Below are 20,992 nucleotides of genomic sequence, written 5' to 3'. Positions count from 1 at the left end.
GGGAGTGAAAGTTGCCAGAACTGGGATTAGAACCAGTGGACTACACAGAAGCTGGCTGAGGAACTGAGGCTTGGGTTTACTTAAGGTAGACTGGGGCTGGAAACTGAGGCAGACAGCTGAGATATGGGGGGGGCAGTTAAGTGGTGGCAAGGAGGAGGCAGCTAGGAAAGAAACTGAGGTAGAAACCTGGTTGCTCAGGGGAAAAGAAAAAGGCAGTGTGGAGAAGACAGTGGCAAAAAAACAGGGTTTTTGGAGGCAGAGAGGACCTCAGGACAGGTGTTGGAGATGGCAGTGAGTCAGAAGGAGAGGGAGAAATGAGACAGAAGTTAGAGGGGCGAGGAGCAGAGATTGGAGCAAGGCCAAACCATAGTAAAGCAATACCCAATTTAAGGGTCCAAATAACAGTTTTATTACACAGACAACACACTACACAGCCCCATGAAGTTATGGGTGCGCACATGCACACACACAGCAGGAGACAGAGACTCAATGGAAGGGTTGGAGTCCAGGTAGGGAAGAGTCCAAGTCCTTGGTTGAAGAGGGGGTGAGGGGAGGGGGGTGTTAGCTACATATCTAGGCTGGAAAGGGGCCGTTGTCTAGTAGGTGTTGTCCAGAGGGGGGTCACCAGCAGGGCCTCTGGGTGGATGGAGAGGGCATCCCACTGGGTCTGTCTTCACTGCCCCTTTTTATAGGAGCAGACCTGGTGTAACCCTAGTGACGGGAGACATGCCCAGGCAAGGGTCATCCCCTGGCGTACTGAGCATGTGTGCTCCATGCAGGGATGTGCAGTTTTGGGTGTCTGTAATGGTGGGGTACAATGCTAGAGTTGCTGGTTCTGCAGGGTCTTTTGTCTTTCAAATGCTGGGTTCTTGTCTCTGTTCCTGGGTGAGGTCTGTGGTTCCTGGATGAATCACTGCGAGGTGATGGCTCAGTCATTACAGGCCATTCAGTAGAGGCCTGCTACCATTGTATTTCAGTTGTTCCCAATCACTCTCGTTCATCCAGGTACCAATTTACATGGGAGGGGTACGTGACTCATACGGTTGCAACACAGGGGATGCCTGGGCAGAGGACACAAGATGGAGACTTGACATTACTTTGGTTCACTTACAAACACAGGTCTAAACCATACAATACCCATATGAAACAATAAAAATCAATATGGATATGATAACAATACAATATACAACAGTAAAAATCAATACACACCTAATAATAATGCAATATAAAACAGTGGATATCCAAAACCAAAAACTTGCTACCAAAATAAAAATGTTAAAGCTTATCCTTAGTCTGAGCTCGCTTATGCTTGTCTATAGGGAATAGAGAGGGAGAGAAAGAAAAGCCAGAAATAATTGGGGAAGGGAAGGGAATACATATCTCTCATGTATATATGTCTGTGTGTGTGTGTGTGTGTGTATTTTGTTTAGTAGATGAAACTGCTTCAATATCGCAGCATTTGGACAGCACAGATCAAAACTGGAAGTGTCCCCCACCCACTCCGCCCCTCACTGCCAAGCTACAGCCCCCTGCTCCCTTTGTTTTCTGGCTGCCTGTCCCTGCAACCTCTTTCCCACACTAAGCTGCTGCCTAAAACCCATCCACTTCCACAAGTAGCAGTCCCACACCCCAATGATGATCAATGCTGCTGCAAGAGGAATAGATAGAAAAAGGCAAGTGCTAGGACCCTGGGGGTACCTTCTCTGGTGCAGCAGAGAAACTAAACTGAACATGGTAGGTGCTAGGACCCCAGAGACATCTCCTCTGCTGCCTCCCTGGCTGTACAGCTCCTTGCTGCCCTTGAAGGGCCCTTTCCTCCACCCTGTTCCCCAGTTCCTGGACAGCTTCTCCCAGTGCCGGCAGGCACCTGCTCCCTGACACAGTTGAGCTGACCAAAGTCCTGGACAGTTGATCATGTTTAAAAAACCCATCTGGATGGAGGATTCAAAAAGAGGACATGTTCAGGAAAACCCAGACGTATGGTAACCCTAGACCTATGGTCAAAGGCTCAGTATTCTGTTGATTTCTACTATGTAAGTCTTCTAAAATACTATTTTTTGAACTATGTTAATTCCATACTGGAAATTTAAATTTCACAAATCCATAGGAATTAAGTTAATCAAGGAGACGTCACTTCATCTTTACATATGTAATTTATTTATGAAAAGTTTGTCAGTGGCCAGTGCATTTGTTTTCAATGTGGGCTTTAGTAGCTTACTTTATTATAACTTAGGTTTAGAATTTTTTTGTAAACCTTTTTTTTTTTTTTTAACATTCTCATCCAAAAATATGAGATATGTATGAGGCGAAAGATTTTTGATTCTGTAATGCTAATACTGAAATCTCTAGACTACACTTTCTCCTCCAGGACTCTCTAGTAAAAAGAAAACATGTAAGCTGAAGATATTTTCAGTATTTTAGAACTTCTGCAATAAGGATAAGAGCATTTTTATTTTTAGTAACATGACCTTTCTGAAAAATGAAGATGGAAATTTTGATGTCTGTATTCCCCAGACAGGATGGCAGAGAGAAAAGCCAGAGTAGAGTATTCTTTCTTACCTTGCCCAGCCCCTTGGTACATATCCACAATTACATGTTGGGCTAGTTAGTGCATATCGGAGAGTGACAAGATGGGGTGTTAAGGCTGATTTGTTTAGGGGGTGTCCTAGTACAATTTATTTATAAGATTTAATAGTGCAGAGGACTTTCCTTTATTGGCAAGTTAAATTGCCGATAAGGGAAAACATATTTGCACTCAGCGAGGTGTAGAATTATTTAATAACAGTTCATCTGTTGAGCCTGACCTCTTCCTGTGAAAGCAACTCTGTATGTTTTTGGTTTTTTGTTAAAAGTACTTATCAAACTAAAATTGACAATAAAAACTGAAATTGCCATTTTGAAAGTCACATAGCCTGTTAGACCTATGAACATTGGAACACACTTCTGATCATACATTTATCTGCTCGTAATAGAATGATTTAAACAAATAAATCCTACATTATGACTAATTTATCTGACGTAGGTGTTGACACTTCATTGTGGTAAGCATCGTGCTAAACCACTGTAACAGGCTTCTACCCCAGGGTGGCCATAGTGCTCCTAGAGTACCCTCTCAGCCCTTGTCTTTTCTGCTTCTTTTGGGCAATCTCCCCTTCAGCTCTCCTGCCATGCCTTGATGGTATGTATTATGTTTTTAGAAAAGGAGGCTGCCCAGGGCTCCCCAAGCAAGAGTGCTCATGAGCACCTGTGGTGTTGCTCATCACCCTAAGGCAGGGGTGGGCAATTATTTGTGCCCATGGGACACATAGGCAGTTCTGGGGAGCTGATGCAGGGGGGTGCTGTGGGTTGGTAAGCACCCTCTTCCCCCTCCCCCGCCCCGGGTGCAGCAGCCTGGAGCCCATGTGTCACTGCCAATGACTTCAAAAAGGCCTTTGACTTGGTCTCCCATGATGTCCTCATGGTAAAACTGGGAAAATGCAGCCTCAAGTGCTTTACAGTCCAATGGGAAGGTAACTGGCTCCACCATGAGTCGTCATGGTGGAAGGTGACCAGTGGTGTCCCTCAGGGTTCTGTACTCATACAAGTGCTTTTCATCACATTCGTCAATTATTTGGAGTTGGGTATTAAAAGCAAACTGACAAAGATTGCTGACAGCACCGAACTATGGGGTAGTGTGGTCACACTTGAAGACAGGCTGGCACTACAGGCTGACCTGGACAGGCTTGTGAGGTGGGGGGACCTCAACTTAATGTTGTTTACAGAGAAATGTAAAGCTCTCTATCTAGAGAGGTATAATCCACAACACACTTACAGGCTCAGCAGTGCTATGGTTGCCAGCACCATAACCGAACTAGACCCAGGTGTTGTAGACAACAAAATGAACATGACCCAGCAATGCGTTGCTGTAGCTGGCAGAGCTAATCAAACACTGGTATACATCTACCAAGGCATCTTGAGCAAGGCTATGGATCCTTCCACTCTACTTGACCTTGGTGAGACTGCAACTGGAGTACTACATCCAGCTCTGGGTGCCACCCTTCAAGAAGGATGTAGAGAAGCTCAAGAGAGTCCAAAGGAGGGCCATGCACGTGATCAGAAGTCTAGAGACCAGGTCATATGAGGAGAGGCTGAAAGACTTGGGACTGTTCAGCCTGGAGAAGAGAAGACTCAGAGGGGACTTGGTGGCAGCCTATAAGTATCTCAGGGGCATACATCAAGGCCTGGGGGAGCATCTGTTCACCAAGGCCCCTCAGAGGAGGACAAGAAAAATTAGGCAGAAATTGATTGAAGATCACTTTAGGCTAGTCATAAGGAAAAACTTATTTATGAGTTGAAGGGTTTGGAACAGGCTCCCCTCAGAAGTGGTGGGAAAATGCGGCCTCAACTACTTTCCAGTCCAGTGGCAAGGTAACCAGCTCCATAGTAGGACCCAGAGAGCATTGATTGTTGGAGCTGAGTTGTCATGGTGGAAGGTGACCAGAAGCCACCCACAAGATCTACAAAAAGCATCTTGAACACCCATCTTGCTGGGGTTATCTAATCCCAGCAGTCTTTCCTGTCATGTGCAGGGAGGCTGGACCTAATGATCTGTAAGGTCCCTTCCAGTCCCTAACATCTATGAAACAGCACACAGCCCTAGCCCTGACCCTGGCCTGCTCCACCTTCTGGCAGCCAGAAGGAGCCACTGCTTCTGGCCTCAGCCCTGTGGTACTGGTGGGGACCTGCACGCACAGCCCCAACTGCATCCCAATCTGCACCCACGGTAGACTCGGCCCAATGGAGTGGACCAGCTCTGTACTAACCCTACACCTGTTCTGGACCACCCAGCCATGCTGAGCAGCAGCAGCACCTGGGCAGAAGCCACTGCTGGGCCCAAGGGGAAAGGGGCTCCTCCCCATCACAACTGCCGGGTCCTTCTTGCAGCAGCCACCTGGAGTCTGCACCCAGGCTGCCCCACAGGCCTTGACCCATCACACCAGGTCTGGCTTCAGCCCTTGTCTCACCCTCTTGGGCTCTTCTCTGCCCTGCCCAGGCACCTCACTTAAAAGGCTGTGGCTGCTTATCCCTTTATTTTTCTCTCTCAGTGACAGGAATTGTGGGTGCACACAGAAGTGCAGCTGTAACTCAGTGATTTCTGCAAAGTGTTCTGACTTGCACCATTACCCCAGACCAAACAGAAGTTCGCTTTTGTTCCAGGGGGACGGCAATCTAGCTGCTGGCTGGGAGTTGTAGCCAGGTTCCCATAGCAATGGCCAGGCTTTCTGCCAGTGCTGGCTGCTTTCAGAATGGGAGTGGGGAAAGGCAGTGGAGGGAGCTCATTCTTGGGGCTTTTCAGCTGGTGCTGAAGGGTCGCGTGATTGAGTTGGAGCCCCCCACATTGGGTGTGGCGGGGTGTCCAATACACCCACTCCACCCTGCAGGGAGGCTGAAAAAACCTCCGACTGAACTCCTCCTGCTCCCTTTCCACACTCCCATTCTGAAAACAGCAAGAGGCTGGGAGTTCTTCAGACACAAGTTACAAAAGCTACATTTTGAAACATCTTTATCTGATACCTCATGCAATGAGGGGTCAGATTTTTACCCGATCGTCCATTTTTTAAGTTGTTTGCAGCCATGCATTTGTGTTTGGTCACAATTTCTTTCTGTGGCCAGATCCAGCGAAAATTGGTACTTCTGTCTGCACTGTAGGTTCCCTGTTTTGCTACATATATGTATTTTATTCATACAGACACCATGAAGGATCCTATAATCCAGTCCAAATGGTCTTCGTTACAGGACAAATGAAACAGAAGAGTATGGATCAGAATAGTGTCAGAGAATACTTGCTTGGGACCCCTTGGCTTTATCTGGTCTCTCTCTCAGTACCCCCTGAAGCCAACCCAAGTGATGCTTTTAAAGCGGGGTGATCCCTGACTCTTTCTGACTCTGACACCAGCTATGACCCTCCCTTGTTACCTGTGGTACCCCTCAGGGAGTTATCTTCCAGTTCAACGTGTAGGAGTTACTTTACCTCTTCAAAGAGAGAAATGCATCCCCAAGCAGCAAAACACACAGCTCCTTTTCAATACAGGTATTTGGGCAAAGGCCACAAAGCAAGAAGTTTTTGCCTCCTCAGCCAAAGAGTTAAGCAGTTCCTATCTCCCCAGTCCAGTCCACACGGTCCTGAACACACTAATATTAGCTCAGCTGTTTTCTCTTCAGTCCTTACAGCCCTGAGCACCCTAAAGTAGTTTGCTTGATCCCTTGCCAGACTTTGCAGCCCTCAGGCTGACTCTTTAATTTAAGTGGCTTATCTTTTGATGCTTATGTCCCTCTGCTTCTCTTGACCTCTCCTGACTTTACCTCTAAAGGATATTTGCCAATCCCACCTTGTTGTAGAGTCATTAGGGCTGTCCAGTTATTTTTTGAGCAATGTGTTTTCTGTCGGATTGGCTAGGCAACTCTGGCTTCAGTGTCTCTTAACCCCTTCTTTCCTCCTTCTCCCACCTCCTGCCTACATACGCTTTGTGTGCGGGGGAGCTACAGAGTTAAGGAAACTAAGGCATGCAAGATTATTACAGCATGAACACATTTAAATCAGAAAAATTACAACCATATTCAATTACAATTACATCATCCAGTTCTCTTTCAAACTTATTTAGACTGTAGTTTTAAGTAAGTTTACAAAAAAATTACTGTGATGTTTTCTCCAACAGCAGCTGCATATTTTGAGGTGAGGGCCTCAATGAGAATTTGTTGTTTTCTGTACGAGTGTGTGAAGAATCAGTGTGTGTCCATTTAACAGGCTACCTCTAAACTGCTTAAAACCCCAATGGCATTACCTCCAGTTATTTCTGCCCTTACTCTAGGGCAAGGTTATTGCTGGGAGGAACTCAGGTTGCAGGAGCTTGAGGGGACTTATGATGTATAACACTTTCTGACATCAATTGGAAATAGACTGAATTATGTGGGTGGCTGAGGAGAGATTTAATTACTCTCTTGACAGGTAAGCAGAGGTGGCATTACATATTTGGGATTATAAGTACTTTAAATCAGCCTTATTGTACAAGTATGATGCGAGTTTCTGAATCCCTGATGATATTAAAGGCTTAAAATGAGAGATGCCTGGGAAGCTGTCATAGCTGATGCCTGGGTTACCATATTTCCAGGTCCAAAAAAGAGGACACCTATCATGAGTGGGGTTGAGGGGCACTCAACATGATGTTGGGGGGGCAGTGACATGCCAATGCCCTGCCCCTGTCCATTCTGTTTCCCCTCACTGCCAAGCCACAGCCCCCACCAGCCCTGCTGCTGCCCCTCACTCCAGACTCACTGACCCCAGCCCTGCCAGTGCCCCTCACTCCCAGACAGCAGTACCCTGCCCCCTGATGCCCCAGCCCTGCCAGGTGCCCTCACTCCCAACCCACAGCATCCTGCCTGCCAGCCCTGTCGATGCCCCTCACTCCTGACCTGTAGCCCCCTCACTTCTGACCTGCAGACCCATGCTCTCCGCAGGCCTGCTGCCCAAGCAGCTCCTGCATTGCGTGTGTGCTGTCTTTCTGTCTGTCTGTCTCTGTCTGTTTCCGGTTTGCTGGAGCCCGCGTGGGGGGCATGTGACCCCTGGCAGCCAATCACCTTGCCAGCCTGGGAAAGCAGAAAACCTGGACATTCGCTCTTATTTTAAAAACCCACCTGGATGCAGGACAGGGGTCCAAAAAAGACATACGGTAACCCTATCACAGTATACATAAGTAAAAGATTTCTGCTAAGACTTGGGCTTTAGTGGAGAGAGAATGGAGGTTCTGATCCTAAAACAACTCGGATGGTTGATGCAGAAGAGTATGTTTGTTTTTGAATGACAATGGAGGATAGAAAGGTAAGCATGCAAAGTCCTGTGGGTTAGTGGTGTAGCGGTGAATTGGTCCCAGTGGGGCTAATATTCAACAAGTAATTAGGAAGGAGAAGGCTTTACCAGGAAGGCTCAGGGGTAGCCCAAGGCCGTTACTCCAGAGACCAGTGGAACAGTGAAACTGGGAAGCAGTGATGTGCTGCAGAGAGCTTTTAGTTGATTTTTGCAAAAATTTTATTGCCAACTGGGGAAGGGGGGAGCTCTAAGGCAGGGAAGGAGAATAGTAATGATTTTACTGATCCGTTCAACTCGCTGCTTTATGCTACTTGTTAATCTCTGCCTGAGATTACATACTTTTCCTACTCCTAAAGTACCTGTAAATGAAAAGAGTAATTTTGATTATTTTAGGTGCGCTAAATTGTCAGTTATTTTCTAAATACTTTCACATGGCAGGCTTCTTGCATGCTATTCTACCATGCATGGGTGTGGATGTAAAGAAAAGAGAAAGGGGGTGTGGGTGTACGTGTAAAGGAAAAGAGAAAGAGGGGTAGAGAAAGATGTACAGAAAACTAGACACCATGGTCTACTCTATAATGGTACATTTTTTCAGGGATAAAGTATAATCTTTTCAAATGAGTACAATTTAATGCATTTGTCAGTTGATATCTCCCTTTCTTTTGTGGGACACTGAAGATACTTTCTCTCTGAGCAACCAGGTATTTTGGGTATGTAGGATTTATTGCCACCTAAGGGTGAAACTGTTGTAAGATTCCCTTTTAAAAATATTTTTCCCATATTATTCAACTATAAAATGATATAAAGTTATATACGTTTTACTATTAGAACAGAGAGTTTATCCATTATTTTTATGATAAGGTGCCTAATGTGTTGTTGGGCACTTTAATATGAAGGTTTCTGGAAGTCAAGTAAGACTTCCTGCTTTAGCCAAATAAGAGGTTATTCCAGAGTTTAGATGCAGAAAACTTCCCAACAGATTTTGTAGATATAAAAGGGGGTTATGGAGGCTTGTAAAGAAATTGGCTAGTAAATTAATGCCTTAGTTAATGATGAAGAGATCACTTGTTTTAAAATATTAGTGTAAACTTTTAAATGGTATATCTGGCTATATTGTGTTTTTTTTCTCTTCTATTTTTGTACCAATAAATCTTTCATCAAAGGCACTGAGTTTGACTTTCAAATATTCCTATAATGTGGACAAGCATTGCCAACATCATGAAGAACCCCAATGCCTTTTACCTGGCTGGACCTCAGAAAATAGATGAAAAAAAAGCAGGCTCCAGAAGGGAGAGCACCCATAATAGGAACATTGTAGGCCATGTTCTGGTGATTCTGATGTCAGTTCCCAAAGCACTAAAGTATGGTAAATCTAAACAATAATCCCATATTTACTTAAATACAGGAGAAGGTCATTTCTTCCTCCCCCAATCAGCATGGGGGCAAAATGTCCCTCATCTTGCATTCCCTTACAAGAAAACATTAAACATGTTGGTTATCATTAGGGATCCTGGTTTTCCCTGATAAAAAAAAATACCAAGTTCTCTGCTAAAAAAAATCACAATTTCTCTGCTAACTCCCCCCAAATCTGTGATTAAAATTAAAGGCCCCACCACACCCTGCAACCCTGCTGGTGCCCCTTACTCCCCAGCCACAGTCCCCACAGCCTTGCTGGTGCCTCTTACCCCCCACCCACAGCCCTTGCATGACCATGCACATGGCCCCCCCTGTCTTCCCACCTTCCTCCCGTTCTCTCCAAGCTCCCTGCAGGCTGGAACTCTGCTAGCCTGCAGATAGCTCATTGCAAAATGGCAAAATCTGCAGGATTCTCTGGTAAAATAAGAAATTTGAGTTTACCTTTGGTTAAAGGCAAAATCTGCAGTTTACTTCGTTTTTCCATGGGAAACAGACAACCTAGTTCCCTGGTTATCATTCAATTGCTCCCAAAAACAATATGTACTCAGTAATGGAAATCAGCTATGAACTCAATTGAATGTAGCCAACATTGAGCATGCCTTTAAAACATGGCCCCATATTGGGCAAACACACAGATTGGAACAAAAGATAAGTTATTGCAGCCTATCTGAATAAAATGTATGGCAGTGCTCATTAAGTGCAGTTCCCCTCAGTGCTGACTCTTTTTTCAAATCATAGTGAGCCACTACCTTGCATACATTTTAACTTCTTCACTCTCACAGCTGTGCTGCGCTTTTCTTTCTCATTTCCAATGATTCCTGTTTCTTCTCTGGTCTTAAGTGTCTGGCAAACATCACCGGTGAGGTCCCTAAACAGTTCACCCAGAATCCTTCTGGCACCCTGTATCTCAGCCTGTTTCACAAGATTGGTGTGGCCCTGCTATCTAGGTGGTAGAGCCAGACACTGTTGCTCCACACCTCATCTGTATATACATTTTTGAAGGATCGCGTGAATCATGACAAGAACACCTGGTTCCAGTTATGAGTCAGGGCTAATTAACCCATGGATCCGCTGTGAGGGGTATCTGGAGTACACACGTGTACTGAGCAACTCTGAACATTGGGGTTTCTTCCATGGTTGAAATGCTGTTGACTCTGAAGGGGCCAAGCCCAAACAACTATATGGTAAATCATAAGGCTTTTGGCTTTGGACTAATATCATACATCATTTGTAGGTGCAAAGTGTTGCTTAATTGTATGGTTAGTACCTGTGATAAAATTTGCAGCAGTTTCAAAACTAGTTGAAATGTATAAATTCTGGATGAACTAAATCCATTGGTACTATATGCAAGTTAGTACAGCTATATTTATTTTAAGGTCAGTTCTTTCAAACTTGTACCTCATTTCCATGAGCTCAGGGAGAGCAGGGTCCGACAGTAAGCAAGGGGAGAAGGGGCCGCAGAGTGAAGAAGTTGGGGAGGGGGGCGTGGGAGGTGTAGCCAGAGGGCAAAAAGACTACTTGACCTCCCAGATTGATTTTCAATGATGTAACAGTGGGAAATGGACAAATTCAAGACAAACTTCCAATAATTAGATTCAATACCTGAAATTTATAAATTTTCCATTTATAAACTAATTACTGGGGGTGTCTTCTTGTATTCAGGTAAATACGATAATAAAGGCATTCTCGTTTGGTGTCCACTGCTGGCACAGGCTGGCCAATAATCGCATAAATACATTCTAAGTTATAACTTCTGCTTTTCTACTGAATTAGCAAAGGACAAGAACTTTCCAAACTTCACCTTATTGAAAATTCCAAAGCTACTGAATTTAGTGCACTGTAATTTTATCAACTGGTTTATTAAAGAATGTCATAAAAGTTAGTCATAGAACTAGCCTATCATAAGGGTGTTGGATTTGGGCCTATCTACATAAAATATATTCCACAAGAAAAACTGAAATAAGAATTTTTGCATACTGGTACATTTTTTTTGCCTGAGAAGAAAATTGCTTGCGTTTCAAACTGCAGAGAAGATTTATTTAAAAAGAGAGCTACCTGAGCTAAAAAGAGCTCAACTGTGCTAAGACAATCATGACTGTGTGAGCGGGCTCATTATCTGTGTACATGTTAGTGGGATTGGGCTCAAAGAGAATAGTAGGCATGTTGCCTCAGCAAATTCAGAACATCAGTGTGCACATTATGGCTAACTGGCTTTAATGCGGAAACTCATTTTAGGTTCCTTCTGCCACTTAATGTTGGTGGAGGCCCTTTGAAATGGGAGGATTTGGATATCTGGATTTATGATAGCACTGTCCCTTTATTGCTGTAGCAGGGGATAAAATGAGTATCTTGTAAGTGTAATCAGTCTAAAGAGGACAAAAAAAGAAATTTACTAAGATCAGAATATTTAGTACTTGACATTTATGTGCTTCTACCACATGTAATAGTTTATCTCAAATTCTAAATGATTACAGTAACTTTTTTTTTGAAAATCGCTTATAAAGAAATGCATTGAAATAAAAATCAGTTTAGGAATGAATACTTTAGAGCAATTTGTGAGTTGACATATACTGCCATAGTACATCATATCACATTATTTCAGTCTCATCTGATGTGACATGTAATGTGACTATATAACCCAAAATGACTTAATGGATCATGGCTGGTCAGATAGTGAAATATGGAAGAGTTTTCAAACTCACGGTTAGTGCTGAACTGTATTTACAAAGGGAGGTTTTTGTTTGTTTGTTTGCTTGTTTTTTTCTTAAAGAGGATACCACATAATAGACGATATGAATCAAGTTTTATTTTTTTTCTAATTTATAGCGTTTCCCTTATTCAGTGTTATATCCTTAGTTATCTTGTAAAATTATAATTGTTTTCCTTTACTATGTCATCACAGTAAGAACTGTTGTTTGTACCTTTGCACTGTTAGTTGTTTAATATTGTATCTGATAAAGGATCAGTAACTAAACTAGAGATTTTGTTCCATTATGACTTTGTCCTCTGTTCAAGAGAGTTGTGCTATGCCTCTCCCTATAAATACCTATAGGTACCTATATGTTCATGAGGTTTCAGAGTTCATCCAGACACATTTTGCAAAGTAAATGTTTTCAAAAGTATAGGGAAATACTGTTTTTATATGATCATGATTTCTTTTCTTTTTTCTTTTGTTAAATGATTTATTTAAGTTCCTGGTTTGAAATTCTGAAGTTTTCACCTCATGTATAAACTTGAAATGTGTCAGAATGTTACCTTTTAAGAATATATTCTTGATGTCAAATTGGGGGAGAAGGGTCAGCAGAAGGGGAAAAAATACCAGCTGACAAATTCCTATTAGATGTTCTGGTCCATCCCCAGACTAAGACAACTAGCATGCAAGAAAATATTAGGAGGCAGGGAGACATAAGGAACAAGAAATATGTTTTTCTTTCTCTAAAGAATTCATATTAATCAGTGTTGGAAGCATCTTCCTGCCTAAGTTACTTCTGCCAAGGCATATAAGTCAAGCTTTGTAGAGCTTTATGAAACTGTTGATGGATTACGAGGTGGATAGCTTTACAATTTTCCTCTCTTCTCGTTGCTGCTTTTTCTGCACAAGCAGCCACTGTACAATGTGTTAAGTAAGGTCTGATTCCTTCAAGAACTATTTAACCTGTGGTTGGATATACTTTGGTGACATTTTACTTGATCCATCTAACTTTCAGCTTTAGATGTTTTCTGGTTGAGACTGATAGTAATGCTATTTTTCTTAATTGACTGATTCTCTACAAAAGTATAATTTGACTGCTCTTTACATAGTCTTTTTCCAGATGCAATGAGCTTTGGCAAAATGAAAGAATAACTTCCTGAGATTTATGAAAGGGAGAGTTTACCTTGGTTAAAAATGCCTTTGGCTTATGAACAGCTGTCTTGCTCTTATGGAAGACCTTGTGAGGATTGTTTCTTTTAAGAATAGAGATTTTGGAGACTCTTCTTTCCAATCAGGCTGTGATCAGGAAACAGCTTTATGCAAAGGAAATGGAGTTAAATGTCAGTGAATTTGAAGCGTATTAGAGCTGTGTGACAGTTTAGAAAGATCCAAGGTAAAGAAGAGAGACCTAACTCCTTGGTTTTAGATAAAAGCATTGACTTGAGGAATATTTCATCTGTGCCATCATGTGAATGAAAAGGAACTTGGATGAAGCTACTTTTATAGTACCATTTAACATCTTGTAAGAAATTCAAATGAAATTTGAATTCTTGGTTTTCTGACAGTGATCTTCCTGCCTTGATATGTCAGGCAAAGTTATCCAAATTCCTGCACAGACTGGAATTTATTAATGTTAAGATTCTTTTTTTCCTCCCTTGGATAAATTCTCCGCCTCATTTGGGGCTTGCCACAGAAATCTAAGTGGAATAATAGTCTGCTGTTTTGTGGGGATAGAGGCCACTATGAAAAGTCTTTTACATCTGTGAATGACCACCTTAACCATTTTAGGAAGATAACAACAGTTGTTTCTTCCTTCTAAAACACAGATTTGGAATAATTCTTATAGAAGAGGGTGAAAAGAGTAGAGAAGCCAAGAGAAGCCAGTTCAGTCATGTATGATGGGTTCCAGGGATATGCAGTCGTTGTCTCTGGTGAAATCTTCTTGTTATAGATTCATATTCATAGATGCTAGGGTTGGAAGGGACCTCAACAGATCATTGAGTCCACCCCCCTGTCTAGGCAAGAAAGGGTGCTGGGGTCAGATGACCCCAGCCAGATGCCTATCCAGCCTTCTCTTAAAGACCCCCAAGGTAGGGGAGAGCACCAGCTCCTTTGGAAGCCCATTCCAAATTTTGGCCACCCTTACCATGAAGAAGTTTTTCCTGATGTCCTTATGGTTTTGGTGACATTTGAATAGGAGTAGCTGGGATGACCTTGCTTCCTGAATATAAATTGGATTACACAGTGGTCCAGAAATCATTCCAAGTAGCTTCCCTTTTGCTGTCTTATTCAGTGTGCCTATTTTTTATAGTTTAATTTGTATGGAGGTTCAAAAAGTTTTGTCGAGGAAATAATCTGTATTGCTTAAGGAGTATTTCTTAGCTTCTGGCTTATGCTTTCCATTTTAGGAAAATTATGGAGTGTTAAATATGTTTTTATATGATGTCATATTTACCATAATGATACTGATATGATCATTTAATTTGTAAAAGTATTGACCTTTACACATTTGATTTTTTTGCCTTGCTCTTACAGTTAAGTAGTATAGGAAATATTTCTCTATGTTATTAAACACAGTAAAAGAAAGCTGTTACTATTATTAAAATGAATTTATAAAATATGTTGGAACAATCAGTTCTGAAATATAAGCAGATAATAAAGGTTACGAGTATAATGTGTTCTCTTAGCTGGTGTGTTTTTAGGAGTTGTCTTTAAAGATTGTAGGAAAATTGCTCGCATAGAAGAGCAAGTGATAAAGTAGTGTATTTGACTTGACCCACTGTTCATCTATTATAGTTGTTACTGAAAAGCTTGATACTGCTCTGTTAATGGAAGTTAATGTAAATGTTGCCCTTAATTTCAGTGAGAAAATGATGAAGCTCAAAGATTAATTTAATTTGCTTTTCAAATCTTTTAGAAATGCTTTGAGTTTGTGCATGAGGCAGATGCTTTTGACATGCCTGCACAAACCGTATCCTGTTTGAAATCAAATGGTAAAGAAAGAACCAGTTTTTGTTCGGAATAGTTTAAAGCACTGTATGTCATTGTTTGTATAATCTAAAATGTCCCTGTCAGAACTGGACTCTGTGTAAAATATGTAGTAGGATGTGGTTCTTGCCATCAACAGCTTACTGCCTAAGAGTATACTGCTCTACCATAATTAAGATTAGTGTAAAAATAATGTGCAGAATCTATATCTTTTTCCTCTAGAGTATAGAAGAATAGTATATATCACCATTTTTAATCAGAGTTACAGCATTGGGATGACGTCCACAGAGACATTTGGAAAACAGTGCTAAATGTAAGATTATTCACAAGCAGGAGAGCAGAGAAGTCCCATTTGCTGTTAGAATTCAGGTTCATTTTCAGCATACTCATATTCAGGAGATGGATGAGAAGACTTCCCTTTTTGACATCATCGCATTAATGCTTACTACTCCAATTGCTGCTTTGAATGTTTTTTCATACGTCTTCATTCGGTAGTAGAGATTAATGTTTGGATTCTTTCCTGTGTTATGCTTCATTGCAGTTTGTGGCTTCAATATTTCTTATTCTGCGAATTGCTTATAATATGTGAAAGTGAAATTTTATCTTATAAATATCACCATCTTTATTGGTAATATCTGCCAGTAAATTCATGTCTCTGAACCTCTTGGGCGCTTTCCAGAAGTGTTAGACATTTTTGTATTTCCTTCCTCCTTTACATAATTTTTGCTGGTTTGATTTCTGCTGTTTACTTATGCCTCTTTAGCAAGCAAACACCAGGAATCCGCAGAATCCTAAATATTCTTATTGCAACAGTAAACCGTATTAACCCTTGCCAGTTCCATTTCCTCTTCATCCACTGGCATGCATTCACCCAGAGTATCCAGAGCACAAGAATAGACCTAAGCATATCTGTGATCCTGTTGTTTTAGCAATTTATTAAAACTAGACATGATTTTTTTAAAAAAGTTGGCAGCTTATTAAAAAAATAAAATTATGTAATAAAAATAATAAAGTAGTGACGTGATGCAGCAAAAAATACACAAATACAAACACTCCCTGAGATTAAAAGAATTACAGGGAAAACAAATTAATTGCTAAATACAGTTTAAAAATACTTCAACTAACTAGCAATACAGCAAGGTGATGAAGGGGTTTTTCTCTAAGCTAGTATTGCTTAAAGAGAAACAATGGGAAAGAAAAACTAGAAGACAAGTATAGCCAGTAGACCTGTGGACATGTGTTTCCTGCCAATAAAATGATATTTTAGAAGTGCAATTAGTAATCTCGTATTGTATTGGGTAAATTAATGCTTAATATAGTGACATCTGTTTTCAATAGTTAAACTCATTTAAGAAACACTAGACAAAAGGGCAGTAAATATTGTAGAACTACTTCTGAAATAGCTTTTGTTATCTAATTTGTTGCAGGTAATCATATTTTAACTCTGCCCTGCATTTGCTTATTGCAGTAGCTAATGCAGTGGTTCTTAATTTGTGTTCCATAACCGTTCCTGGTGATCAGCAGAATGAAATGTTTTATGAATTAACAAGTGGAGTGTTGGAAGGAAAAGTGGGTTACCGATCCTGGTCTGGAGTGGGCCAAAAAGTAAAAGGAAAAAGCAGAGAAGCATCCTTTTAGTGTGTGGTGGCTTTCGCAGTTAATGTGCTCTGTGAGAGCATTTCTATACCAATATGTAAGACTGACCTTGAGGTCATGCTCTACCAGCCTGAGCTGCTTTTCTTTTTCTGTATATTTCTGTGTAGCCCATGGTAAAAACAGCCACATTGTCCATCTTATTTATAAAGAAGATACCTGCTGGGAATTATGGACTATTTTTTTCATTCTCTGCATGCAGTGATTTACTGGCTGTAGAGAAAAAAAGTGGGATGCAGAAGGGTTGGACATTGGGAATGGCAAATTGTGCAATTTTAGCTGTTGGATCTCTCTGCTTGAGATCTGTTCACCTTGGTAAATTCTGAATGCACTTTAGAAACTAGAGATAGGATGTTGATCTACAACAGGCACACTATAACTTGGAAGTTCATTAGAGATCTTGAAGATGGACTGAACTGCTTTTGGGGATTAAGCAAAGTAACGTACAAATTGTCATTAGACATGAGCTTCAGGGCAGCCTTCAGGTTGACCCTAACAATCAGAGTAGATGTATCCTAAAAAGTATCTTCATTCTTTGTATTGTAGAAAAAAGGTTTGGATAATCCAGTGCATTGACATTAGATTCCGAATGTCCTTAATAAAAATGCATTATCTATGTCATTTACTTCTAGGTCTAACATAAGGCCAGACTATGCAGATACAAGTTTTCATGAGTTCAAAATGCACACCTTCAGTCGTGTCACATCCTGCAAGGTTTGTCGGATGCTTCTGAGGTGAGTCTTATCAGTGAAATATTTTCTACCAAGATACTTAAATTAAAGGATTGTAAGAAAATGGTATAGATAGTTAGATATGTGTTCAATCTAAACAGGCTGTAAAATTAACTTAATATAAATGACATTTTTTGATATAGGAAAAAGAACCTGACCAAACAAAAATGATGTTAAAATCTTGGACCCTCAACATGCAGGCACACTGTTAACAATGTCTCTTTAGCATTATTCTCTCCTTTTCCTTCTGTTTCGTGAACATATTTCTTTTGGTTTTGTATAGTTTTTAATTCTTCCTGAAGTTAGAATTTGGGTAGCTTGTCTACTAGAGTACCAGCACCACTAAAGCAGCATGCAGAACTCTGTCTTGTGACCCAAAGGATCCTCAGAACAGAGTGAAGTTTCAGGCATTGAGGGGGAGCTGGAAGGTTTTCTTTCTTGTCAAATTTTCCACAACATATGAGAAACTGAGCTGTAAAATATGAGTGAACAGGCTCTTCCTGTTAGTAGACCAATGTTGTTGAACTGGAGGAATGTAGAGGAACCAGTGTGCAGACAAATTCATGCTTCCTTCCTTTTCTCCCCAAAATTTCATTGTGCACCTAAAAAAATATTTACAATGCAGTATTTTTATATTAATTGAAAATACTTCATGTCTTGTGAGACCCTACTAGGGGGTTTTCATGATTAAAACGCGAGTGCTTATTTTCATATTTATTTACATTTATACTCATTTCTTCCTGTTGGACTTGTGAGGATCACTTAATTTCCAAGGTGCAGACTTTTTGGCTCCCTCTACAGGTTACGCTTACGGTGAGAAACCAAGTAATTGTGAGCTACCTGTTAAACCAGTTAATGGTATGATCAAACCATTTGCATTTTATAAGGTACAAAGTTATTCCACAAAAAATGTGTAATAACTTTGTAACTTGTTCTAGTCACACCATTAATTGACCCTGTGGCCAAGTGCTCCGCTGTGGTGGGAGTCCTATCAACTGAGGCACCCCTAGCCCCAGGGGTGACCCACCAGCTGCCAGCCCTACAGCTGACAAGGCTTACATTAGTGGTAGCATTGTTAGTTGGTGGGCTTGCATGTGAGGGTTATGTTATATTACCATGTAATGCAGACTCCAGACTGAGCCAAAAGATCTTGGAGATAGCTAAGCCCAGCGTGAAGGTGCTAGCAAAGGCTGCTGCAATTGGATTCCTAGTTGTGCAGCTGTTTAGGGCTGGAAAATCATACAAATGAGCTCCTTCTTCTCCACATTAGGCACAGACGGAAGTGCAGCTCCCGGGTCTAACTCATGGTGATTCATAGAAATTGTCATGAGTTAGACCGATCCTCCCGATCCAGCAGATGTTAGCTGGGTGAAGAGGGTGAAGAGAGGCTGCATCTTCCCCTGGTTCCTCCCCAACTTGCCCCTCCAAGCTCTGTTGCTGTCTCTGGATAGGGTGGGGAGAGAAGGCAGGTTGTTCTGGGGTTTTCTCAGCCCTGCTGGACCAGGGGGGAAACTGGATAGATTAGAGCCACCCCAAGGGATGCGCTCCAATCCAGTGCCCCCCTGCACTTCAGTGGGGCTGAGAAAACCCTAGAAGGGACATCCCTGCCCTGGCTTCTCTGTCTCCCATCCAGAAACAGCAGCTCAGACAGAAATTAATAAAATCACTCCACTTAAGAGAGGTTTCATTTGAACCCTCATACAATGAGGGTTAATTTCTTATGCAATCAGAGGGCTTTGCAGCTGTGCTCTTCTGTTTGGGCATAGCTTCAGAGTGATTTCAGGGGGCTGATGGTGTAACAAATATAATTTCTGTCCATTCTTATGGTCCCCTAGTAGTCTGAACTAGAATTAAAACTATGGGTAGAACTGAAACAAAACCCCACTTCTTGAAATTCAGTTGGTTCAGATTCCAGTTTATTAAATTGCTTTGGATAATACTCGTCAACAGGATGATGGATCCCTCTGGGATGGTACCCAGTAATTCTTAAAATTTGCCAGCATCTATCAAGGCAGGTAGTTAAAGCCTTTAGTGCTGAGAAAACCAAAAACCAAATGAAAACAAACGATTTTACTTGAAATAAATCCAGTCCTAACATGCATAGCAAAAAATCATAATTCCCAGTGAGATCAACTGGAGTATAAATCATTGATAAGGTAGCTCCACCATGCTTGGTACAAATTTAGAGAGTACTGTGCTGCGCCAGAGCCACTTTGTGCCAAATTGAAATAGAGTGCGTTATTCTACTAGTAGTGCAGAAGAACTGTCTGGTTGTAATTTAAAATGGCTTGAAATGATGTAAAGCAGATTGGTGTTGCGTGTTGTCCATAGATAGTTGCAACTATTCCTCAAGTCCTTAACTATTATCATTATGCAGCACAGCAGATGACTTCTAATACATTTTGCAAGATCCCTTTTATTTCTTTTATGTTAAAGATTTCATATGTATAGAATTTATCACCCTTAATGTATCACTACCTAATTTTACTTTTACAGAGGAACATTTTATCAAGGCTATTTATGTTCTAAGTGTGGAGCTGGAGCTCACAAAGAATGTTTAGGAAGATTAGACAATTGTGGCAGAGCTAATTCAGGTGGTAAGTCACTTTTATTGTTGGAACACTGTTTCTAATTAGGACATAAAACTTGCTAGATATAATTAAGGTTTAATTTACTGCTAATTTGTTTTTATTGTAACATGCATACTTTTGAGACCTACCATTTATAAGCCCAATTAGAGTTGCATTTAAAATTCATAAGGATGTCTATTCTTACTAAACTAAAATGAGAGCAAGAGAGGAAGAGCTATTATGGGACAAATTGTATCCTTTAGTCTGCATGTCCTGCATAGCAAGAAAATAATTTGGTTTTGATTGTGACCATTTATAAGTAACTTCTACCATAGGGAACACCAGCTTTTGCTCCTCATCCCCTTATCTTCACTTTTGTTGTAGTCCTCTTTCTTATCTTCTTGACAGATGCTGTTTTTGTTGTCTCAACTCTTCCATTTTAATTCTCTTTTTAATCTTGTTGTTTTTTTTAGTTTCTGCTCACTCCACTCAGAATGCTCTAACAAGGATTATTGTTGGCTTACTACTACCCAAATCTGAAGACTTTTCTTTTTTTTATCCTAGTCGATCATTCCTGTCCCATGGATTCTGTCCCTGACAGTTGTCACTCTGTGCTTTCCTGATTCTCCTTCTACCATTGTAATAATTCTTTCAGTGCATCTGTGGGAGGGTCTTCCTTTTATTCTTCTATGTTTGGGACCTTCATTCTTGTTTCCAGTAACTTTATCTAGTCTTGAGATTTCATCTACACTGTTTCTTCTGAAACTCTGAAGGGCCTTCTCAACTTCTGACCAATTACCATCTTTGGCCGTGTCCAGACTAGTGTGGCTGTCCGGTATGTGGGGTTGCACACCTGACTGTGGTGCCACACACTGCACATTCAAGCATTTCCCACACTTCTACCTTGCAGTGCAGGTTTTTTTTTGACCCTGGAAGGTCCTGGGGTCAAATACCCTCACAGAAACAGAGCTGGCAGGTGCACATGGCTGCAGTGCGAGCCGCCCCCAAACTGGAGCCTGGCCTGCTGGAGCCACACTTCAGCTGCAGGCCAGACTCCCATCTGCAGGAGAACTGTGGCTGCAGCTTCTCTGGCTACCAG

The 20,992-nt window shown here is 41.4% G+C and overlaps 1 protein-coding gene across 1 annotated transcript in view; it reads left to right on the top strand.

Moving 5' to 3' along the window:
* Positions 1-20,992, top strand: part of VAV3 (vav guanine nucleotide exchange factor 3) — a 220,281-nt gene that overhangs the window by 99,128 nt on the left and 100,161 nt on the right. The window contains exons 15-16 of the mRNA XM_019530656.1: positions 17,225-17,326; positions 19,820-19,920. Coding sequence (XP_019386201.1) covers positions 17,225-17,326; positions 19,820-19,920 — 203 coding nt within the window. The remainder of the gene's footprint in view (positions 1-17,224; positions 17,327-19,819; positions 19,921-20,992) is intronic.

Source organism: Crocodylus porosus, unplaced genomic scaffold (genome assembly GCF_001723895.1).
Source record: "Crocodylus porosus isolate Cpor-Errol unplaced genomic scaffold, CroPor_comp1, whole genome shotgun sequence".
In the NCBI taxonomy this organism is placed as follows: Eukaryota; Metazoa; Chordata; order Crocodylia; family Crocodylidae; genus Crocodylus; species Crocodylus porosus.
Note: the sequence above shows the minus strand (reverse complement) of the source record. Positions and strands in the feature narration are given on the sequence as shown.